Source organism: Notolepis coatsorum, assembly GCF_963971535.1.
Source record: "Notolepis coatsorum genome assembly, chromosome: 5".
NCBI lineage: Eukaryota > Metazoa > Chordata > Actinopteri > Aulopiformes > Paralepididae > Notolepis > Notolepis coatsorum.
The window spans coordinates 100,542,738-100,566,296 of record NC_140169.1 but is presented as its reverse complement, the minus strand read 5'-3'; the positions used below and the strand labels follow the sequence as shown (position 1 = coordinate 100,566,296).

The 23,559-nt window shown below is 42.5% G+C and overlaps 1 protein-coding gene across 1 annotated transcript in view; it reads left to right on the top strand.

Moving 5' to 3' along the window:
- The first annotated feature begins 229 nt into the window (after nucleotides 1–229).
- The window catches only part of lama2 (laminin, alpha 2), a 384,202-nt gene continuing 360,872 nt past the window's right edge, over nucleotides 230–23,559 (top strand). Inside the window, 1 exon segment of the mRNA XM_084314199.1 lies at nucleotides 230–363. Within this exon segment, the coding sequence (XP_084170325.1) occupies nucleotides 294–363 (70 nt within the window). The 5' untranslated portion in view covers nucleotides 230–293.

The following is a 23,559-nucleotide window of genomic DNA, read 5'->3' as shown; positions in this document are numbered from 1 at the left end:
TGATTGTGAAGTCATGATATTAATGTGAATATGTAATTATATAGTATCTATACATCCTTTGTTTAGTTTGTTTGTTGTTTGGTCGCTTTCTGCAGAAGTTTCAAAGTAAAGTTGAAGTTGAAAAAGAAGAAGTGGAGGTTTGTTTCCAGGACTGACCCGCCCCTCCGACACCCCCAGGGACAGAAGAGGAGAAGAGGGAGGAGAGAAGAGAAGGAGGAGAGAAGAGAAGAGAAGAGAGACAAGGAGTTTTCTCAGAGTGAAACAGAGGAGAGAGAGAGAGAGTTACCGGCGAAATGAAGCATCTGTGTGTTGGTGTGGCCGTCACGGCGTTGCTATGGCAATGCTGCCTGGCTCAACAGAGAGGTACGTTCTGTGTTATTAACCTGGAAATAGACTTTCATCTCCCTCATGCCCTCTCTCTCTCTCTCTCTCTCTCTCTCTCTCTCTCTCTCTCTCTCTCTCTCTCTCTCTCTCTCTCTCTCTCTCTCTCTCTCTCTCTCTCTCTCTGTCCAGGCCTCTCTTTTTGTCTCCCTCAAGTTGTAAAGTTAGGGTTTTTGACTTGTAGCCTTGACTTTCACCCCCCCCCCCTCGCTCTCTTAGGCTTTCTTCTTTCTCTGTCCCTATCACTCCTCTTTTCTCTCTCTCTCTCTCTCTCTCTCTCTCTCTCTCTCTCTCTCTCTCTCTCTCTCTCTCTCTCTCTCTCTCTCTCTCTCTCTCTCTCTCTCTATCTATCTATCTATCTATCTATCTATCTATCTATCTATCTATCTATCTATCTATCTATCTATCTATCTATCTATCTATTTGTCTTGCAAAGACACTTAACATGAGGCTGATACCTGTCTATATGGTGTGTGTGTATGTATACGTGTGCGTGTGTGCACGACTGCATGCGTGGGTGTGTGTTTGTGTGAAATGCGTTACATAGCTACAAAACCCATTGTAGACGGCAGATCTCTCTGCACAGCAGGATTCAGGTGCTCTGAGAGGTTTCAAACTGGCTACATAACCTAGACTACCTGGTGAGTACAGATTGACGTTGTGTAGAAGACTACCTGCGGAGTAAAGTCTGAAGTTGTGTAGACTACCTGCTGAGTAAAGTTTAAAGTACTGACTAGTAGTCTAGCCTACTTTTTGTCCATACCATCATCATAGCGATGAACATGATGGAAATACAATTATACTTCTTCATAAGGAATAGTATGGTTATAGTGGTCAGGTTAAGGCTATATGGTATGGTTATAGTGGTCAGGTTAAGGCTACATGGTATGGTTATAGTACGGATTGGACTCACCGCATCGCATGGACAGAACGCACAGGATTTCACGGCAAGACTCATATCTCTCGAGGAGAAGAGAGCCATCCGTGTTTGGATGCAAACGGTGTCTGAGAAAAAGTTATCCTCTATCGGAGAGTGGTGTAGTTGTCCACATACAGAACCGCCAATGAACAGGAATAGCCTTTCAACCACACATTCAGAGCATGTATATGCATGGCTAAATGCTGTGTCCCATAGAATGGGGAGGAGATGGGTCCTGTTTTCTCTTTTTTTTAATCCAATGCGTGTTTTTGATCCACTTTTTCTCCTTATTTTCAATTTTTTTCTCCCATCCCAATTTCGTGTATCCAATTCTCCCCTCCCCTGTCTTGAACGTTGCTCGACTATGCCCCCCACTGGTCGGTTGTAGAGAGGATAGAAGCCTTGCATCACGTGTTCCCTCCGGCACACGAGGAGGCAGCCTGTCACATCTTTTCGCCTGCCAGCGCGGACTCTCAGTGGCGAGGTGTAACGCATGGGAGGCTCACACTACCCTTGCCACTTCCTGTCTCTGCTGTGCAGGCGTCTCCCAACCGACCTGTAGGGGTCGCTGTCCAGAACGTCCAATCCCCACCCATCGACTTCCACCCGCTGACTCTGCCAAATGAGCCAGTATGACGGCCGGTCCAAGCCGAAGCCAATGCTGAGACTGGGATTCGATACCGGAGTCTCTTGTGTTGGTGACGAGCGCAATCTCCGCTACGCCACCCAGCCGCACTAATCCAATGCGTGTTGAAATCCATCTTCAGCTGTTCAAATGTCTTTTACCTTTATATTGTTTGCTCCCACATGGACAACCACTGTTTTAGCTGAGGGATATTTGGTGAGCAGTGACCTGGTGGTTATGTTGACGTCCAATACGATAGTACCAGGGTAGCAGGAGGTATCAGCCTTGGGAATGGCGAAGTGTCGGACCATGGATGATCCCACAACGGGCACATAGGGATCAACACATCGACCAGGGCTTCTCTCTCTGTCATGGCTTTAATTAGCCATTAGGCAGATTAATTAGCGCTTCCTGAAGGACATTAAAGGAAAATTGGAAGTTCTCAATGGTCAGTTGTACAGAATCAGAATAATACAATAGACAATAGTGTCATCAGAATAATACAATACACAATAGTGTCATCAGCATAATGCAATACATAACTTATTTGTTGAATGTACTCGGTAGTGTCAAGGTAAAAAACACTTGCCTACCAACGTAGCGCCCTGGGTTCGATCCCCAGCAGGCAAACGTACTGTATACTGTTCACCACAGTTGGTGCTGAGGGCCCAACACACGGAGCATGAAGAGGTTGTGGGACAGGCGTGAGAACATGACGCAGGGGGCATGAGAATGCATTGCATCATCATGCATCATGAGCTTGCCTGTAACCACAAAACATCGATATGAAAGGGATATTAGAGTTTTTAAATATAGGAACTATGTTCATTTAAATATTCCAAATTTTGAAACTTATGCACCAGTTGCTGTGATATATTCCCTCATGACTGATACAGAGCCCAATACCAAAGGCCTGATATCCAAGTTTGTAGACTCATTTACAGAACACTATATTCCATCTACACAATGCTTGAGGAGGTCCTGGGAGAGAGATATCCAGGTGGACATTCCAATAGACACCTGGACCTGGGATGAGGGCCTCCGCAGTATCCACTCTTGTTCCATTAATTCCAGACATCAGTTAATTCAATTTAAGGTGATGCATAGACTTCATTATTCTTGTACAAGATTGCACTCAATATACCCCTCAGTCTCACCACTCTGTACCAGATGTAAATCTGCTGAGGGCTCACTGGGTCACCTCTTCTGGTTTTGCGCGAAGCTCCATAGGTTCTGGAGTGAGATGTTCCAATGCTACTCAAACATCTACACCCATGACTTTCCCCCAGACCCAATAGTGAATAGTGGCTATCTTTGGCTGGTCACATAATATGACAACACTCAATTACTCTGAGATACAGACTATACAGTATGGCATGGTAATTGCAAAGAAATGCATTTTAATGCTGTGGAACAAAGAAACAGTACCACTTTTCCAAACCTGGTTGACAGAACTCATTAATATGCTACACATGGAGAGAATACGCTATGAGAACACAGGGCAACCCAGCAAATTTAAAGACATTTGGCAACCTTTTCTTGACTATCTATCTTAAAACTAACAAACGACTATATACAATATATACTGTAGATATCTAAAACAATGTGAACTTATAGAGCACTGTTTATTTTTTTGTGTTTTGTTTTTGCTATGTGTTTGTTGTGTGATGTTTCTTCCCTCGGCTCATTGCTCTATAGGCATCAACTAAAGGGACTCTTGATGACCTGATGGTATTTTGTACAAAGACTATAACTGGACTATGTGGACTGAATGTCTATTATAGATATATATTCTCAATCTCTGATTTGATGTGTCTATGTCTAATACTGGTAAGAGACACGAAGGAGTGACTGGTTGTCCCCCCTTTTTTTTGGGAGGGTATATATATTAAAATGTTTGTCGCTGTGATGTCTTGATTTTGTCTGTCCTGTGTGCTTTGTTTGTATCTGTTAAAACACTGAATAAAAATAATATCAAGAGAGTTTTTAAATATCTGCTTTGAGATGAGTTGATCTGACTGCAACTGAAAGGCTCTGGGTCACTGATCAATGATTCTGTCCTTTTCAAAGACACTGGACACATGACCGCCAACAGGTGCTGTGTGTGGGATCCTTAGGAGGCTAAAATTAGTCAGGTGCTACATCCTTCCTGTCAGAGAGACAAAAACAGAGATATATAGAGAGAGAGAGAGAGAGAGAGAGAGAGAGAGAGAGAGAGAGAGAGAGAGAGAGAGAGAGAGAGAGAGAGAGAGAGAGAGAGAGTGGGTGAGTGAGTGAGTGAGTAATTCCAAAAAGAGAGAGTCACACACAGTGTCATGTTATCTGTTTAAATGTAATTGAGAAGATGGTTACTGAGTGAATTGTTCTGTTGCTAATATTTGGACAAATTAGCAACTGACAGATTTGGCTAAATTGTTCTTTTTTTAATAAACTTTTTTCTCCCCATTTTCAATTTTTCTCCCATCCCAATTTTCGTGTTATCCAATTCTTCCCTCCCCTGTCTCGAACGTTGCTAGACCATGCCTCCCACTGGTCGGCTGCAATGTGGACGAAGCCTTGCATCACGTGTCCACTCCGGTACACGAGGAGGCAGCCGTCGCATCTTTTCACCTGTACAGCGCGATCTCTCAGTGGCGAGGAGTAATGCGTGGGAGGCTCACGCTGCCCCCGATACTTCCTGATTCTGCTGTACAGGTGCACCAACCGACCTGTAGGAGTCGCCGTCCACAACGTCCGATCCCCAGTGGGTGGGGATTCCCCACCCACTGGCTTTCTTACCCCCCTAATACTGCCGATTGTATTAGTATGAACGACCAGCCAAGCCGGAAGCAACGCTGAGAGCTGGGCTCGAACCCAGCATCTCCTGCTTTGTTGGCGAGTGCCTTGCCCACTGCGCCACTTAGCCGCCCATTGGCTAAATTGTTCTTGTAACTTTTATGCCAATGAGAGACACGGAAATAGAGAGAAAGACATTTTTACATACAGTATTTTTTTGATCCACTTTTTCTCCCATTTTCTATATTTTCTCCCATCCCAATTTCGTATCATCCAATTCAACCCTCCCCTGTCACGAACGTTTCTTGCCTCCCACAAGCCGGCTGCAATGTGGACTAAGTCATACATAGCACAAGTCCCCTCCGGTACTTGAGGTAACAGCAGTCGCATCTTTTCACCTGCGCAGCTCGATCTCTCAGTGGCGAGGAGTAACGCGTGGGAGGCTCATGCTGCCGCCGACACTTCCTGATTCTACTGCGCAGGCGCACCAACCGACCTGTAGGAGTCGCTGTCCACAACGCCCGATCCCCACCCCTCAGTTTCCCACCCCCTAATACGGCCAATGTGTATTAGTATGAACGACCAGCTAAACTGAAAGCAATGTGGAGCGCTGGGCTCGAACAGGCAAGCCCAGCGTCTCCGTCATTCGTGGCGAGCGCCTTGCCCACTACGCCACGTAGCCGCCCACATTTTTACATACAGTATAAAGATAAAAAAAAAATTAAGTGATGATAGGTAAATGCTAATACTGACTTCACGTATTAGCTGCTAACATCTATGTGTGTGTGTGTGTGTGTGTGTGTGTGTGTGTGTGTGTGTGTGTGTGTGTGTGTGTGTGTGTGTGTGTGTGTGTGTGTGTGTGTGTGTGTGTGTGTGTGTGTGTGTGTGTGTGTGTGTGTGTGTGTGTGTGTGTGTGTGTGTGTGTGTGTGTGTGTGCATGATATGGCTGTTTTGCTGTCAGACTAGTGTTGATAATGCTGAAGAGAAAATCTATATTTAATTCTAGCAGAAGAGAGAGAGACAGAGAGAGACAGAGAGAGACAGAGAGAGAGGGAGATCATGACACAACTTGATAGAATTGAAGTCTGTGTGCCATTGTTCTTGTGTATGTTTTTAGAGATTGTGTGTGTGTGTGTGCGTGTGTGTGCGTGTGTGTGTGTGTGTGTGTGTGTGTGTGTGTGTGTGTGTGTGTGTGTGTGTGTGTGTGTGTGTGTGTGTGTGTGTGTGTGTGTGTGTGTGTGTGTGTGTGTGTGTGTGTGTGCGTGCGTGCGTGCCAGCGTTTCCGTTAGCCGGTAATTACCGGTTTTTGACCGGCAAAATATGTTGAAGTCCGAATATTTAAATATCTCCGGTCATAATGTCCGGTGAAAATAATTTCTCTAAGCACAATTTTATTATTTGAATTGTATTAAAATAGGCTCAAATTAAATAGCCTATGCGATGAACAAAACAATCATTACATGTTGCTTCACGCTGATAAAGCGCGGATGGCGCCGCTCGGATGTGAATCTTTTTTTCTTTCTTTTTTTGAGCCTGTCTGTCTGCCCACCACAGAGACCGCTGATGCCGTGGTGAAAGAAAACAGAAACAGAAATGTCGAGCGTTCAGGCCCGAGTGGAAAGTTTAATTCTCCTGGCTGAGGTGCGACATTATATCCACATTTTCCAGTTCACTGATCCAGCCAGGGTTACCAGTGACACAGTTCATTCTGGAACCTCAGATCCCCGCTGATCATGAGGTTCTACAGTATCGCGTTGGATCCATACACGTATCGATTTTTTCGAATGGTGATCAGGAATTGGAATATACCAGTTGGATACCATCTGATGTCAGGTAAGGACTCTATGTTATCAGTGGTAGGATAATCAGAGTAAGTTTGATGAAGTTATAAGCTGTTTTGTGAAATGTCTTCTTGTTTCGGTTTCACTAAAAGTCCGAGAGGAAATCAACAGGGCGATTATCCGCGCGCGGCCGTAATGTGCTTGCGTGCACGTATAATATTGATCATCTAGCGTTTATTTGAAAACGATTCATAAAAAGGCCGACGAATATCAACGTTGTGGAATATTCCACTAAAAGACTATTTTCATAGAATGCTCCAGAAAGAGCTGTTTTTTATCTGAAAACGGGGGCTTTTCTAACTGCTCTGAAACGGCAACGACGCGATAAACAGCCTTGACAGCACCGACTGGAAAATAGTCTTTGATAATGCGATGGGCAGATTAGACACATAGCCATAATTTAAAACATAGATTAGGCGATATTAACGTTAACATTGGCGCCGATGGTGGCATTCAGCCGGTAAAAAGGAAAACCAGGCTGACCGGCATTTCTCGAATATGTCCGGGGATAGAAATCTTGCAGGACATCCAGACCGGCACGAATATGTTCTAACGGAAACGCTGGCGTGCGTGCGTGCGTGCGTGCGTGCGTGCGTGTGTGTGTGTGTGTGTGTGTGCCCGCTGGTCCACTACAGGATAGTGTGTCAGTATCATGATAAGTGGTTATGTTGCGTGAAAAGAACATGCAGGTATGATGGTGCAGTTGAGGTGCTCTACCGGCAGGGGGCGCTACCTCAAAACAAAACAAGTCACTGCGGTAGTACCTGCTTTCACCACTACACTATCCACACACAAACAAGTTATGGTTATGTTCAGGGTTAAGGTTAGTCTTAAGGTTTGCTTAACCTCTTAACTCATTCACTGCCAACGACGAGTAGACTCATTATTGGGCGCCAATCGTTGAACGCCAACGAGTATACTCGTTATTTGATTGTTTTTCCTTTTTTTCGATTGTAATATCCTATTCAATGTCAGGGACCCGTATGTTACTGGTAGAAGGCATACTGCGACGCCGAGGGTGCAGTACCGGCCAGATCATCCCAGGCGGCGGTATCGAGCACCCTTTTAAACATTGTATCTTGGCCTGTCGGTCGATCTAATGGGTCCGGGTAATTTCTTTTTTGCTCAAGCTCAGCGTTTATAATGGTCGGATTGAGAATAATCAACTACTCCCGAGTCCCGATGCATGATGTGTGGTGGATTATGTTGGCGACACGATGGACATCAATACTTGGAATGGCAATCAGATAATTGGAATATTCTTTTTGGGGTACATCCTAGTCAAGGTAAGGGCTATATGATATCAATCTTGCGTTGATCCAAGCATGTCTTCAATGTGATCCGACCGTGTGTGTGTAACGTTAGTCCACAACGTATGCCGTTGGTGGCGATCAAAGCATCAAAAAACGACCCTCCCCCCTTTCATGCATTCATGATGAAACATAATACCTATGATATAGATTTGATTTGAGAATAATAGTGGGTCCAGGCAAGAAACGGCAACGGTTCTAGTGTAATACACGCATAAGGCTATTGCTCAGCATTTCGGGAATTACCCCAGACCAATCTAAAACCATACTCATATTCACCACGGTATAAAACGGGAATGTATGGATGAAAAAATTATTTATTTTTCACATATTGAACGATAGATACTCTATGTCAAATGGGCCATAGTATTGTATCCATAGCTATAGCTATATAACTATATTATAGTTATAGCTCTACAAACAAGGTGACTCACTCCTATCTTTTAAAGCATGGCAGTGGCTAATCAGGGCCAAGGCTAATCCCCGGCAGTCAATGAGTTAAGGATCGGGCAAAAATGGGGCTAGTTTTTATTTTTATTTTGACGATTGCATACCCAAAGTAATTTGAGATTTATTATACTGTATATTTATAGCTCATGCATGAGTCTGGTCTCTTTTGAAAGGTAACTTTCTGACGTTTCTTACACAATAAATATCACTTTGAGTGCTAATGTAACAGAGAAACAGAGGTTTGAACACACTGAAATGAAATATTTGCTCCTTACTTTTTTATTGACTTGTTGCCAGAGGCCTGTTTTTGGGTTCCAGCTGAGAGGTAGGAGCTGGAAAACATAACGGTTCTGAAGTCTTATAGTCGTACAGGTCCAAAGTTTATAAAAATCCCACCGAATATGAGTGTTTTACAAAGGTTTTTGTAATGTGTCATTAATTCAGCGTGATTATCCAAAATGGCCGCCCGCTTCCATTCATTCAGACGTGCGAGTCAACACAAATAACTTGTTGGTCTTCTTCTGCCCCCTTCTCGTTGCTTCTCGTTGCTTCTCCTCAGACCTACTCCTATCCGAGCTCTGGCCTCCGGGAGGGTCATCAAAGAAAAGTCGCCTATTCTCAGTCCTTGCCCCACAATGGTGGAATGAACTACCCACCCCAGTTAGGACAGCCGAAACCCGTCCAATCTTTCGCCCTCGACTAAAGACGCACTTCTTCAACCATTATCTGAAATAATAAAAAAAAAAAATAATAAAAGAAAAAATTCAAATCTAACCCTAACTAACCTTACTGTCATGCACTTGTCCTAATAAACTAACGTACACTGTAGCATTCAACACTTTGATGAACATTGTTACGAGCTGATAGAGTTGTGCCCTTCCTGATGACTTGTCGTACAGAACTTGTAAGTCGCTTTGGATAAAAGCGTCAGCTAAATGACTAAATGTAAATGTGAATGTAAATGTTGCAATCAGCGCTCGTCTGGGATCGCTTTCGGAGCAGACGCTCCTTGGCTACAACGGTGGTCAATAATCTTCGCCATCAAAGGTGACTGGTCCGTTCAGGACCGCTCACAATTGGACGTGGTCACTTGTCCGAATGGCTTGTCAAATGACGCTCGTCGGATATTTCGTCATGTAAATGTACACTGGAAGCACGCAATAGGTCGAGAGGGGTGGCGATCGAACGGCCGGAGGTTTAACAATGTATTGAATGATCGGGAGAAACGCAGCCCGGCCGCCGAACGTTAAGAGGTTAAGTGGTTAACGGTTATGATTAGGGTTAGTTTTCCTTAGTAGTCCTGCAAATTTTGCATAAAACGCCTGTCGATTGCATAGTAATTTTTCTTTTTTTTATAAATGTTTATTTAATTTCTTTTTTCAACAAACAACAACACAACATCAACGTCAATAATAACAAGAATAATAATAATAATGACAAAACAATAAGAATTCAGTGTGGGAAAGATCTCTATGCCTAAGTACTTAAAATTTTCAACTATGGCGATGTCAGCCGGTAGTTGCACCGCTTTGGCCAACTCATTAAGAGGTAAACAAGCTGATTTGGGCCAATTCATTTTGAAGCCGGATAATTTACAGAAGTCATCAATTATATTAAGTAACTTTGAGGCTGATTGGAAGGGATCTTCCATGAAAATTAGTCATCCGCATACATTTTGTGTGGTGTCTCATTGATTATTATAGGGGCGATTTCTTCTGATTGTCTAATGCATAGGTGTCAAACTCACGGCCCGCGGGCCAAATCCGGCCTGCCACGTCATTTGATGTGGCCCCCCAAGAGCTCAGGTAAAACCTTTTTTTTTTTTTTTTTTTTCTTTTTTACATTAATATTGGGTTAAAAAATAGCAGTGTTAAAATAATTGTGGGTTAATGCGTTAATAAAGCTTTAACTTTGACAGCCTTAGTTATTACACATTCTTACACATGTTGAACATCTGAGGTAACAAAGGAAAAAAGCCAAAAGCACTTACTCCTCAGACATTCTTTGACAATTTTACAGCCCAAAATACAAAAAAGATCCAGGTGGAATAGGTAACAAAGGGTTGAAGAAATATTGTCTGAACTGTCAGATGCAAACTGGCTGTGTGACATAACCGAGCATCTCGCTCAATTGAATAAGAAGCTGTAGGGACGCAAACAAGTCCCACCCAAAACATGACCAATATAGTTGTGAACTGAGACAACCCTTATTTTGTTATTTTTGAGTACAGTTACAGTTGTGTGTTCATGCAGACACATAATAGCAATTTCATTACGAATTGAAAATGGGGGACCCTGATGTAAACAAGTCGAAAGTCTTTCTCTGGTCTGCATCCCCTTAACAATTGTGTGTATTGAGCTGTACTGTACTGTACCCATTCTGCAATCTGTTAATTAAAGTTAATTAAACTATCTTCCATTAGTTGGATGTATGGCCTCTGCAAGGTTGTGTGCAGCCATTTGTTTTTGTAACATCTGCTACATCTGTCCCACATGTTCTTTGCAGCTCACAGTTGTTAGTTCTGCCCCTCTTGACTGTGACAAAAAGGTTTTGAACAAACTTAATGTCATAGCTTGTATTTGATGATATTCTTCTTTGTTATTTACTTGAATGGTTTAATCATTGATTGGTGGAGTCTGATAAACTAAAATTATTTGTTAAAATAACATAAGCTAACATATATTTTTACATTTATGCAAATGAATATGCAATATGTATAACTTGAATAAGTAATAAATACAGAAACACCATGTTTAACAATATGTAAATGTGTAGCTACATTTATTTTACATTACATTAACATGTATACAGTCTTTGGCCCTTTGAGGGCAACCATAATGCTGATGTGGCCCTCTGTGAAAATGAGTTTGACACCCCTGGTCTAATGAATTGGGCTAACTAGGCAAAATTTGCATATGGCTCGCTGATAGCAAACTATCATTACACATGGGCAAAACAGAGTCCATTCTTTTCGGTTCAAATAACAAACTCAGCAAGACCGACGGCTTCTCAGTTACAGTGGGTGACAATATTGTCACAAGAAAAGAAGATATTACCTACCTGGGTTCCATCCTAGAGGCAAATCTTTCCTGTGACAAAATGGCATCCAATGTAATAAAAAAAGTCAACCAACGAACTCGATTCTTGTACCGGATCTCCTCTCTGGTAAACAAGAATACCCTGAAGACTCTAGCAGGAGCACTCATTCAAGGGTACTACGACTATGCTTGCACCTCATGGTACCAAAGCACCTCAAAGGCGCTAAAAACAAAATGACAAACATCTCAAAACTAACTGGTCAGACTACTGCTTGACCTTACTCCTAGAACCCACCTCACCCCTGCCCACTTTGACAACCTAGGATGGCTTATAGTAGACGACAGAGTACAGCAACTTGCAATGGGCCTGGTCTACAAGATACACTACACGACCAAGGTACCCATGTACATGTCAAAATACTTCCCAAAGGTCAGTGAATACCACGATCACAACACCAGAGGGAGCTCCACAAATCATGTTAAACCCAGATTCGACTCAAACAAGGGACTAAACACGTTTCGCAATTATGCCACATCAATGTGGAACGCCCTACCCAAAGCTGTAAAGGAATGTGAATCACTACCCACTTTCAAAAACACTCTCAAAAAACACCTACGGGAGACTGCAATTCGAAACTGGCCCCTGTAAATGTCCGAACACAACCCCCTCCAATGTACAGTAAATTACCAAGTATGGTCTTGTCAATATTCCAATGTACAGTTTTGCTTGTACAGTTGTACAGTGTCCCCCACCCACCCCTCCTACCCAACCTCCCCCCACCCACCCAACCACCTCCAATGTACAGTGCCCCCCCCCCCCCCCTACCCAACCACCTCCAATGTACAGTGCCCCCCCCCCCTACCCAACCTCCTCCAATGTACAGTTTCTACGTCAAATGTATATACTCTCTTTTCTGGACTCTTTTCGTATCACAAACAGTACTGTATTTGCAAATCTGGAATGTCATAAATGTATAGATGTATTAGTACTGTCTATCTGTATGTCATTTATGTCATATATGTTATGATGAATTGAAAATGGGGGACCCTGATGTAAACAAGACGAAAGTCTTTCTCTGGTCTGCATCCCCTTAACAATTGTATGTATTGAGCTGTACTGTACTGTACCCATTCTGCAATCTGTTAATAAAGTTTTCAATCAATGGTTTGAGGGAAAACGCGACTAGTCCAGGGCTCAGAGGACAACCCTGTCTGGAAGATCTAAACACCGGAAGAGTCATTATCATTGCTGACGGTGAGGCATAGAGAACCTTAATCATGTGTATAAATTCCTTTCCGCATATACAAAGTAATTTGAAAGCTATTCTTGAACCATTTATGCACATGCACATGCTATTCTTGAACCATTTATGCACACGCATGAGTCTGGACTCTTTTGAAAGGAAACATTCTGAATCTTCTTCCACAACAGGGAGAATCATCATCATCAACCTTTATTTATTCTCAAAATTACAATTGAGGTCACCCTCATTTTCAATGTAGTAGAGACTATTTCAATGCACACATTTCTACAATATAACAATAATACATATTAATAACTATCTATATAGTACTCTCAGTCCAGAGTGCACCACAGCAATTAGTATAAAAATGAACATAGGCATAAAATAAGCACACAAATTAAAAGAATTGGATACATTTCAGACATAAGAATAGGTATAAAAGACAATAAAAGTAGTGCAATGTAAACATGTAGACTTAAGAATAGGCATAAAATAAGTACAATAGTACAATGTTGCTCGAAGGCATGTGAACCCCCCCGGAACAGTCAGTCCCCCGAACACCTCACACATCCTACCACATCCCCATCCAAGACACACACCCCGATAAAGCACGCCATGAACGAAGGAAAACACAAACAGCCCGCGCGCCACTCACACCGCCATGCACGGCGATGGGAATGCCACCCCCGCAGGCCGCTCCATCTACTCCGGCCCCCGGCGCCCCCGCCACCATGAGGAAAACCGGCGAATACCACGCCCCCACAGACACAACAGCGGCCAAACGAGAAGACACACAGGATCTGGACGGTCCGAGACGACACCGGGACCCCCGGAACACAGCAGAAGCCACAGGCGCCAAAGGCTCCAACCAGACCTCCCCCAGAGTCGAACACCAGTCCCCCGCATGCGCCCCGAAGGACCCAGGCCAGCCCCCATCGCTAAACTCTCTAGAATCACTCTGAGTGCTAATGTAATAGAGTTACAGAGGTTTGAATACACTGAAATAAACGTTTTCTTTACTTACGTCTGAATTATTTTGCAATTAGATGCCTCTTACAGGTTCCAGCTGAGAGGTATTAGCATGGAAAACACAATGGAGCCATAGCCTGAAGTCTTATCTAGTACAGGTCCAAAGTTGATAACAATACCACACCTTTTTTTCCTAATGGTATGTATAGGTATGTTTATCCAAAATGGCCATTGGCACCAATGCATTGGCACTCGCAGCAGACGTCGAAGGCGTCTGGATATCGCCATTTCCCGAATTTCATTGGCTTCAAAAACTGTCAATAGTTTTCACCGTCAGAGGTGATTGGTTCGGTCACCGGGAGGCGAAACCGGAGGTGGTAACTTTTTCTAAACTGACGCTCTTTGGCAGTTTGGTCTTATAACCCGAAATCAATCAGACTGCGGCCATCTTAGATTTCAACCGATATTGGTTCAGAGACACTAAAACAGCGGGACGCCGTCAAACGAGGGCAAATGCGCTGCGACGGTTATGGTTAGTTTTAAGGTTTGCTTAGCAGTTATGGTTAAGATTAGGGATGTCCGATATTATCGGCCGATATCGGCATTAAAATGTGATATCGGAAAATATCGGTATCGGTTTTCAAAAAATATATATATATTTTTTTTTATTTAATTTTTTTACATTTCTATAACCTTTATTTACCCAGGCAAGCAAGTAAGAACAAATTCTGATTTTATTTATTGTCAAAAGTATGCATAATGTTGTGTTAATTCCACAACAAGAGATATGTAATGTTAATTACCTGAAATGATTCAGTTTAGTTAAGATTATTTGTAATGGTTTGCGTAACGGTTATGGTTAACAGAGTGTTAAGGTTAGGGTTAGGTAGTGTAAAGGTCAAAAGCACTCTTCTAACAACGTAGTGCCCTGGGTTCGATCCTGGAAGCTGAATTTATAACCATAAAGACTACATGCTCAGGGCCAAACAGTGCAAGAAGAACACACGCCTGGGGGTGTCTGAGCGTGAAGAACACACTCAGAGGTCGTGGGACGGCATGACGCAGGGGACATAAGAATGCATCGGTGTGTGTGTGTGTTTCTATGTGTGTCTGTCTGTCTGTCTTGTCTGTGTGTGTTATTGATGCCATGTGTTCCCACAGGAAGTGCCCTAGGAATTTATAAACACCAAGAGAGATCAGACAGAGAGAGAGAGAAGAGAGAGAGAGAGAGAGAGAGAGAGAGAGAGAGAGAGAGAGAGAGAGAGAGAGAGAGAGAGAGAGAGAGAGAGAGAGAGAGAGAGAGAGAGAGAGAGAGAGGCCATTCCTAAGCCTTTGCAGCTGCAGAGAAGTGTGTATCTGTGTGTGTGTCTGTGTGTGTGTGTGTGGGGCGTGGGGGGGGGGGGGGGGTACCATCTGTGTGTCAGGCGCACGGCAGCGTTAGCTACAAGACATAGGTTCATATCCCACACACATCTGGCTCTCTCTGTCCCTCTCTTTATCTCTCTCTTTGTGGTCTGTGTGTATGTGTGTTTGTCTGTAACGGAACATAGACCAAATGCGTCCATTTATTTTTATTCTAGCACATTGTCATAACAATAGCGAATATGACCGTTTTCATTGAGGTTTCTTACAAATTAACGATGCTTTATGTTGTCCTTTGCAGATTATCATTAAAATCTTAAATTGTACCATATGTCCCCCTTTAGACAACATATGTAACGCTACCAGCACACTTTTGTTAAGATAATTAGTTTACCATTCGCGGTCGCTATACCGAGGTCGCAGTAATAGTTTACCGCTGTTCACGGCGAAGAATGGACACATCCCAGTGACATGTGACCTGTGCTAACGCTCTTGGGAAATGTATTCATGTAGTTTTCAACATTTTCACCTTTTAATTTTAAACCAATGCTGCCATCTACTGACAACAGAAAGTGTTGTCTAATCCTTGAGAGTCACTTCCGTATACAGCGTCGCCCGAAACCCATTCTAGAGATTCCCACTTTTTACTGGGAATGGGGCGTGGCCGTATTTGGTCCCAGACAATAAGAGTGGCTGCGATTGGTCACTCTGACGTTATCTCCTCTCCTGTCTCTGAATACACCAGCAGAGGGTTAGGGTTAGACACCAGCAGTGACCCAGCTCCAAGTTGTCATTTAGATTCAGAACAGAAAATTCTTATTCAAGAATAATTTTACTTTGTGTCACAACAAATCAAACCAAATGCCCAGAAGATACTTTTGTTTCCAGTAAATATAGACGCTAAGCAACACTTTGAGACCGGATGTTTCAGTAAATATAGATATTAAGCAGCACATTGAGACCAGATGTTTCAGTCACATTAAGCGGCACGTTGAGACCAGATGTTTCAGTAAATATAGATATTAAGCAGCACATTGACACCAGATGTTTCAGTAAAATTACATGTCCAAATTTCATAAAGATCCATTCATAAATGAGTGATTAGGAGGGATTTTGGTAAACTGTGTACAATGAAAAACTCAGTTTTCTCATAGACTTCAATTCATTCGGCTGTTTTTCTCTTCCTGTTTTCGCTTGTTAGTTTTTCACCTAGATCCCTGATTCATACATCCCCAGGTGGGGTATCATTGGAAAGCCACACTCATTGGAAAGCCACCTCCACAATAATTTTCGTGATCGGATCTAGATTGACGGAACTACTGTGCCAAGAGTCGGGAGTGGCATTTTGCGCAATACCGTGTACTTTGCTATTGACAGGCAACAAATAAGCCTTCAATTCGATATATATATTGTATTACAAAATATGCACACCCGAGCCACTAGGGGTCGCCAAAGTGCCGGTGGGCAAATTGTCCTAAAAACGTCCCGCCGGTGGGACGTTGCAGGCTAAGAGGCAGCACGTTGAGACCAGATGTTTATACTATTCAAAACGGTATAAAACGGAAATGTATGGATGAAAAAACAATCCGTTTTGTACATGTTGACTGGAAGCAACTCATTGACAATCGACGGGTGTATTAGACCCATAGCTATAATATAAGATATATTTTAAGTAGTGCTGTCAGGCGATAACATTTTTGTATCTAATTAATTACAGGATTTGTAATTAATTAATCGAATTAATCACATTTTAATCGCATAACCATTTTCAAGTTCAAGTTTCAAGTTTCTTTAATAGTTGTCATACAGAAGTACAGAATACTTTTATACAAAATGCTTCTTACTGTTGCGCTCCAGAGACTGTGCAAGACAAGATAAGTATGAAATAAAATAACATAGTAAAATTAGAAGTAAAAAAAATGAGGTCACAGTGTTCAGTTTAGACATATGTACAATGTTCGATGCAGAATAGACGTAGTTACCATACAATATACAATACTGTGCAGTGTACTAATATACAATACTATATAGTGCAAGGCAGAAATGGAGAAATGGGACGAGGTGCAATTTAGGTACAATTCACAGTAGGTGTACGAGTTGTAGTGCAAATCCTTTATCAATAAATATAAAGTGTAAGTGTGTTTGTGTGATCTAAAGTGTGGAGAGTGGGTGCTGCAGTGTGTTGTTTGTTTGAGTGAGTGTGTGCGTGTGGGTGTGTGTGCTGTGTGCATTTGATGGTTGTTGCATAGTGATTATTGTTCGTTTAGCAGCCTGATGGCCTGGGGATAGAAGCTTCTTCTGAGTCTTTCTGTGCTCGCCTTAAGACTCCGGTATCGCTTGCCTGACCGCAGCAGTTCAAAGAGGCAGTTGTTCGGGTGGCTCGAGTCCTTAATAATTCTCTTAGCCTTCCCCTTGCACCGCTTGTTGTAAATGTTCTGGAGGGTGGGAAGCCCCCCTCCAATTGTGCGTTCGGCTGAACGTGTCACTCTTTGTAGTCTGCTACGGTCTTGTGCAGTGCTATTCCCAAACCAGGAGGTGATGTTGCCGGTCAGGATGCTCTCTATTGTACATGAGTAGAAGTTCCTAAGGATCTTCTGACTGACTTGGAACTTCCTTAGGCGCCTGAGGAAGTAGAGGCGTTGTCGTGCCTTCTTCACAACACTGTCAATGTGTGTGGTCCATGTCAAGTCCTCGGATATGTGGGCTCCGAGGTACTTGAAACTGTTCACTCTCTCAACCGGTGCCCCGTCGATGCTGAGGGGGCTGTAGTCCTTGACCCCCGACCTCCTGAAGTCCACAATAATCTCTTTTGTTTTGCTGACGTTCAGGGAGAGGCAGTTCTCCTGACACCACTGTGACAGGTTCTCTACCTCTTCCAGGTAGGCCCTTTCATCGTTGGCAGAGATCAGGCCCACCACTACTGTGTCATCCACAAGACGGCGCGCTACAAACTACAGAGAACAGTGATAGAGGCAAAGGGGCGGTACAGGGATAAAGTGGAACTTCAGAGAACAGGCTGATTCCAGAGGTATCAACGATGACAGACTACAAAGGCACCCCCCCCAAGGTGAACACTGATGTCTCCTTGGCAAATTAGCTCAATACTTTGCAAGCTCAATGCATGCTTTGAGGTTACAGGCCACTACAACAGAAAGTAGAGCCACTGTCGACGGAGACTCAGTGTTCAGGATAACAGAGCATGATGTGAGGAGGACCTTCAAAAAAGTGAATACCAGGAAAGCAGCAGGACCGGACGGCATCCCCGGACGCATCCTAAAAGTCTGTGCCGCCCTGTAGCTCTCCATATCCATGAAGTGCTTTGAGAAGCTAGTGAAGGGCTACATCTGTTCCTTCCTCCCTAACACCCTGGACCCGCTGGAATTTGCATATCGCCCCAGCAGGTCCACGGAGGACGCCATAGCCCATGTGCTGCACACTGCTGCATCACACCTGGATAAGAGGCAGGGGAACTATGTGAGGATGCTGTTCATTGACTACAGCTCAGCCTACACTTTAAACACTTAAACACTTTTTAAACATTACACCATAATTTATCTATTTATTCCTAAACAATTTGCACTACCTCATTTTAGCATTTTGCATTTTGTTCTTGCATTTTGTACATTTTAGTTTGTATATTGTATATTTGGTATAGTGTTTAGTCTTTATTCTTTTTACTGTATGACGCACACTTTCAGGAGGGTCGTACAGAAACAAGCATTTCACTATAATGTACATCTAATATGTGACAAATAAAACAAAACTTGAAACTTGAACTTGAATGAGATATTGAGAAACGATGTCATAGCAAATAGAAAACACCTCAATAGATTCAATATTCAAGATTCAAGAGGTTTATTTGTCACATACATACCAGGGCATACAGTGAAATGAGGGTGGCCATGCCCGCTTCGATTGTGCAATAATACTTCGATTGTGCAATAATATAGTAAATACAAAATACAATACAGACAAGACTGAGCAGAAAGGTTACTTGCTTTAGTTTCAATAGGAATCAATTGGAAATACAAGTGCAGAATATGTGTGTGTATCTGTGTTTGTGCATGTGTGTGTGTGTGTGTGTGTGTGTGTGTGTGTGTGTGTGTGTGTGTGTGTGTGTGTGTGTGTGTGTGTGTGTGTGTGTGTGTGTGTGTGTGTGTGTGTGTGTGTGTGTGTGTGTACCAGATGTGTTGTGTCATAACCTTCACTATTAAAACAACACCTATAGCTTCGCAGGGTTGTGAACTTTAACCTTGTGGGGTTACCAACCTCGAGGTCTGCAATGTTTTTATGACCTAGAGCATGCTGGGAGGTCTGACCAAAAGCCAGACAGTTTGACCGGGTTTGACTAACTCTGACTAACTGTTTCTACATTCATCTTCTGTATTGTCGCAGTGAAAGGGTTAACCGTTTGGTATTGTGGCAGTGAAAGGGTTTCTATAGTAAATATATGACTATTCTCAGCAACTTGAGTTCCATCTGTTTTCTGGACACGACTTCAGAAGTTAAACTGACTCAATAAGTAGCTGGCAGTTTCTAAGATGCATAGACATTTCTCCTGGGACTCTGTAGGAGTTATTTATAATGTAGGCTTTCTGATGTATTTAAATGTATTAATTTAATGACTGTTTTGATAGATAGAACCACATTTTCCACATCTATCTATCTATCTATCTATCTATCTATCTATCTATCTATCTATCTATCTATCTATCTATCTATCTATCTATCTATCTATCTATCTATCTATCTATCTATCTATCTATCTATCTATCTATCTATCTATCTATCTATCTATCTATCTATCTATCTATCTATCTATCTATCTATCTATCTATCTATCTATCTATCTATCTATCTATCTATCTATATCTATCTATCTATCTATCTATCTATCTATCTATCTATCTATCTATCTATCTATCTATCTATCTATCTATCTATCTATCTATCTATCTATCTATCTATCTATCTATCTATCTATCTATCTATCTATCTATCTATCTATCTATCTATCTATCTATCTATCTATCTATCTATCTATCTATCTATCTATCTATCTATCTATCTATCTATCTATCTATCTATCTATCTATCTATCTATCTATCTATCTATCTATCTATCTATCTATCTATCTATCTATCTATCTATCTATCTATCTATCTATCTATCTATCTATCTATCTATCTATCTATCTATCTATCTATCTATCTATCTATCTATCTATCTATCTATCTATCTATCTATCTATCTATCTATCTATCTATCTATCTATCTATCTATCTATCTATCTATCTATCTATCTATCTATCTATCTATCTATCTATCTATCTATCTATCTATCTATCTATCTATCTATCTATCTATCTATCTATCTATCTATCTATCTATCTATCTATCTATCTATCTATCTATCTATCTATCTATCTATCTATCTATCTATCTATCTATCTATCTATCTATCTATCTATCTATCTATCTATCTATCTATCTATCTATCTATCTATCTATCTATCTATCTATCTATCTATCTATCTATCTATCTATCTATCTATCTATCTATCTATCTATCTATCTATCTATCTATCTATCTATCTATCTATCTATCTATCTATCTATCTATCTATCTATCTATCTATCTATCTATCTATCTATCTATCTATCTATCTATCTATTTCTCCTCTGAGGGAAAGAGAATAAATACAGATGAATGGAGTCAGAGAGAGAGAAAGAGAAAAAGAGAGAGATATGGGGAATGGGGGAGGGAGGGAGTGCTGTTAGAAAAGAGAGGAGGAGGAGAGAGATAGATTGAGAGATAGAGGAATGGAGAGATAGAAAGATGTCAGGAAAAAACAGATGTTGTTTTAAAAGGTTCAGATTCACACACAGATGTTGCTCTCAGGTGATTATCAGTAATTCTCAACCCTGTTTACAATCATTCTACAATCAAACAGACTGTAACAATGAACTTTGACACAAAATAATAATTTTTATTTCCCCTTGTCAGATTATTTAACTTGATTGATGATATGACGAGGGCTTCATACTTAAAATAGTCATTATTTCACAAGAAAAAATCATCTGTACGAAAGATTATGAATAGCATGATGTATATGTTTTAAAATCTTGGATTACACAGCTACTCGCTCATTAAGATTGTTAAGTGTGTTATGCTCGTTACACTCATTAAGCTTGTTAAGGCCTCAGATGACTAAAACCTTTTTAGACAATAAGATTACAGAAGAATAGACAACACATTTTGACATGGAAGACTGAACTAGTCCACTGTTAGGACAGTTAGTCCACTAATCTCTTGGACAGAAACCCTGCTTCCTCTGAGCCGACAGCTGATCTCTCACACAGAGACAAGCATCTGAACCACATTACTAAGTCTGGTCTTTTAACATGGAATCGGATGTTATGTTTGGACTGGAGATCCCATTAATACACACACAGGCACACACAGGCACACACAGGCACACACAGGCACGCACACACACACACACACACACACACACACACACACACACACACACACACACACACACACACACACACACACACACACACACACACACACACACACACACACACACACACACACACACACACACACACACACACACGCACACACACACGGACAGGATGGATGGATGTTCTATCCGGAGGATGGATATTTTGACAGTTTCAACTTTCTCTAGAACCCCAGGGCCCTCATTTATCAACAATTCGTTCTTAAGCACATCATTTAGAATGTGTGTACGTACAGAAAAATCGGGATTTATCACACGTGCGTACACGGGTCGTACGCACACTCCGTGTTGATAAATACCATTTGTTCTTACCGTCAATGCTCGTGCATGATTAAACATAATGGTAATGAAACACCCCGATGGGATGTGAAATAATGGACTAACCCGAGCTAACTCTGAGAAACTTCACAAGCGAGATTGTTCACGGAGGTCTAAGCAACTAATTTAACTCGCTGTCGAACCAAGAAGACACAACGCTTGTTATGGGATAAATACGCGACAGGCTGGCGGACTTGTACATGGTGATGTCAGATATCAACGACTCCCTAAGACCATTGCTGCAATTCTGCCTGGACAGCTCAAAATACTAATAAAGACCGTTAACCACTGTTTGGCGTTGGTGTGTCATTATAACCAATGCTGGAATATGAATGTCTTTATTCGTTTCGTTCGATTAGCTACCGGGTATAATATGATTTGTAGAGGCATACAATCTATTTTGTTGTCGGTATTAGGTAGCCTATATAAATTAGATAATAGCAGCCATAGCCTACATTATGCAACAGTAACTTGCGCATATATAATAGCACATGGCACAGCCCTGCAAAGCCTAAACTAACTTTTTTATTATTATTTTTTATTATCTTTTTTCCCCCTCCTTTTTCCGATTTTTCTCCCATCCCACTGTTAGTCGTTATGCCAATTCCCAACCCCCTTCCTGGTTGTTTGCGCACTTTCCCCTACTGTTGGTCCGAGAGGCGGAAAGACTGTCACATGCTTTCCTCCGACGCATGTGCAGTCAGCCGGCAGCCAGCCTGGCCGTGCAGATTCTCACTGGGAGAGTGTAACGTGTGGGAGGCCGCACTACCTCTCTCCAGATCCTACCCTCGCTGAGCAGGCGCCCCGACCGAACTGTACGGGTTGCTGTCCACAACGCCCAGGACCCACCCGCCAGCTTTCCCCACCCCCTAATACTGCCAATTGTATTAGTGTGAACGGCCAGCCAAGCTGGTGACAACGCCGGGAGCTGGATTCGAACACGCGAACCGACTCATTGCCAGACGTGAGCGATTCGACTCATGCTCACGGCAATGAATCGGCTCTTATGAACGAGTCGCTCATGACCGACCCATCACTAGCGTCTGACTATTTCGCGCGTGCAGCATTGGAGGTTATGCCAGCCAAGATGAAGAGGACATCGTTCGGCAGATGGACTGAAGATGAAAGTTGTTGCATGTTAGACAGTTCAGTCAGGCTAGCCATCCCGGCTAAAGACAGGGACAGCTAGTTAGCTTTAGCTAACTTATAATATTGAGTGCTAACGTGTGGTTCAGTCGGGATATAGCCATGATGATGTCGGCTAGTAGCTAGCTTAGCTAAAGGCTAACTAGCATTAGCTAACCTAGAGACAGCGCGTGCAGCATTGTTATGCCAAGATGAAGAGGACGGTCGTTCGGCAGATGAACTTCGTCAACTCCACGCGGTTGTCTCCATCCTCTTGGACATTTGGTGAGTTTCTAATGCACTCTATTCTATTCCCGCCGTGGATATCTCTCTCTCTCTCTCTCTCTCTCTCGGGAGCCAAACGGGCCGACTAGCTGTTGTAGTACTAGTAGCTAACGGTGTGTGGCCTGGTGTCAGCACCTGGTGCGAGGGAGGTGAGCTTGGTGTTTCATTATGAGAATATCTCCATGCTCAAGTCGGCTATAGTCCGCGAGGGACTTGTTGCCGGCACCGCTATGGTAAACACCACTCTGTAGTGGGACGTGTATTGCCTTCTTTTTCCCTTCTCTCTTCGTATGAGAAGAGGAAAACACAGCGGCTGTCTGAAGTGTTGGCCTGTATTGCTTTTCTCACGTTGTACAGTTTTTCAGTGGTAGCCGCATAGCTTG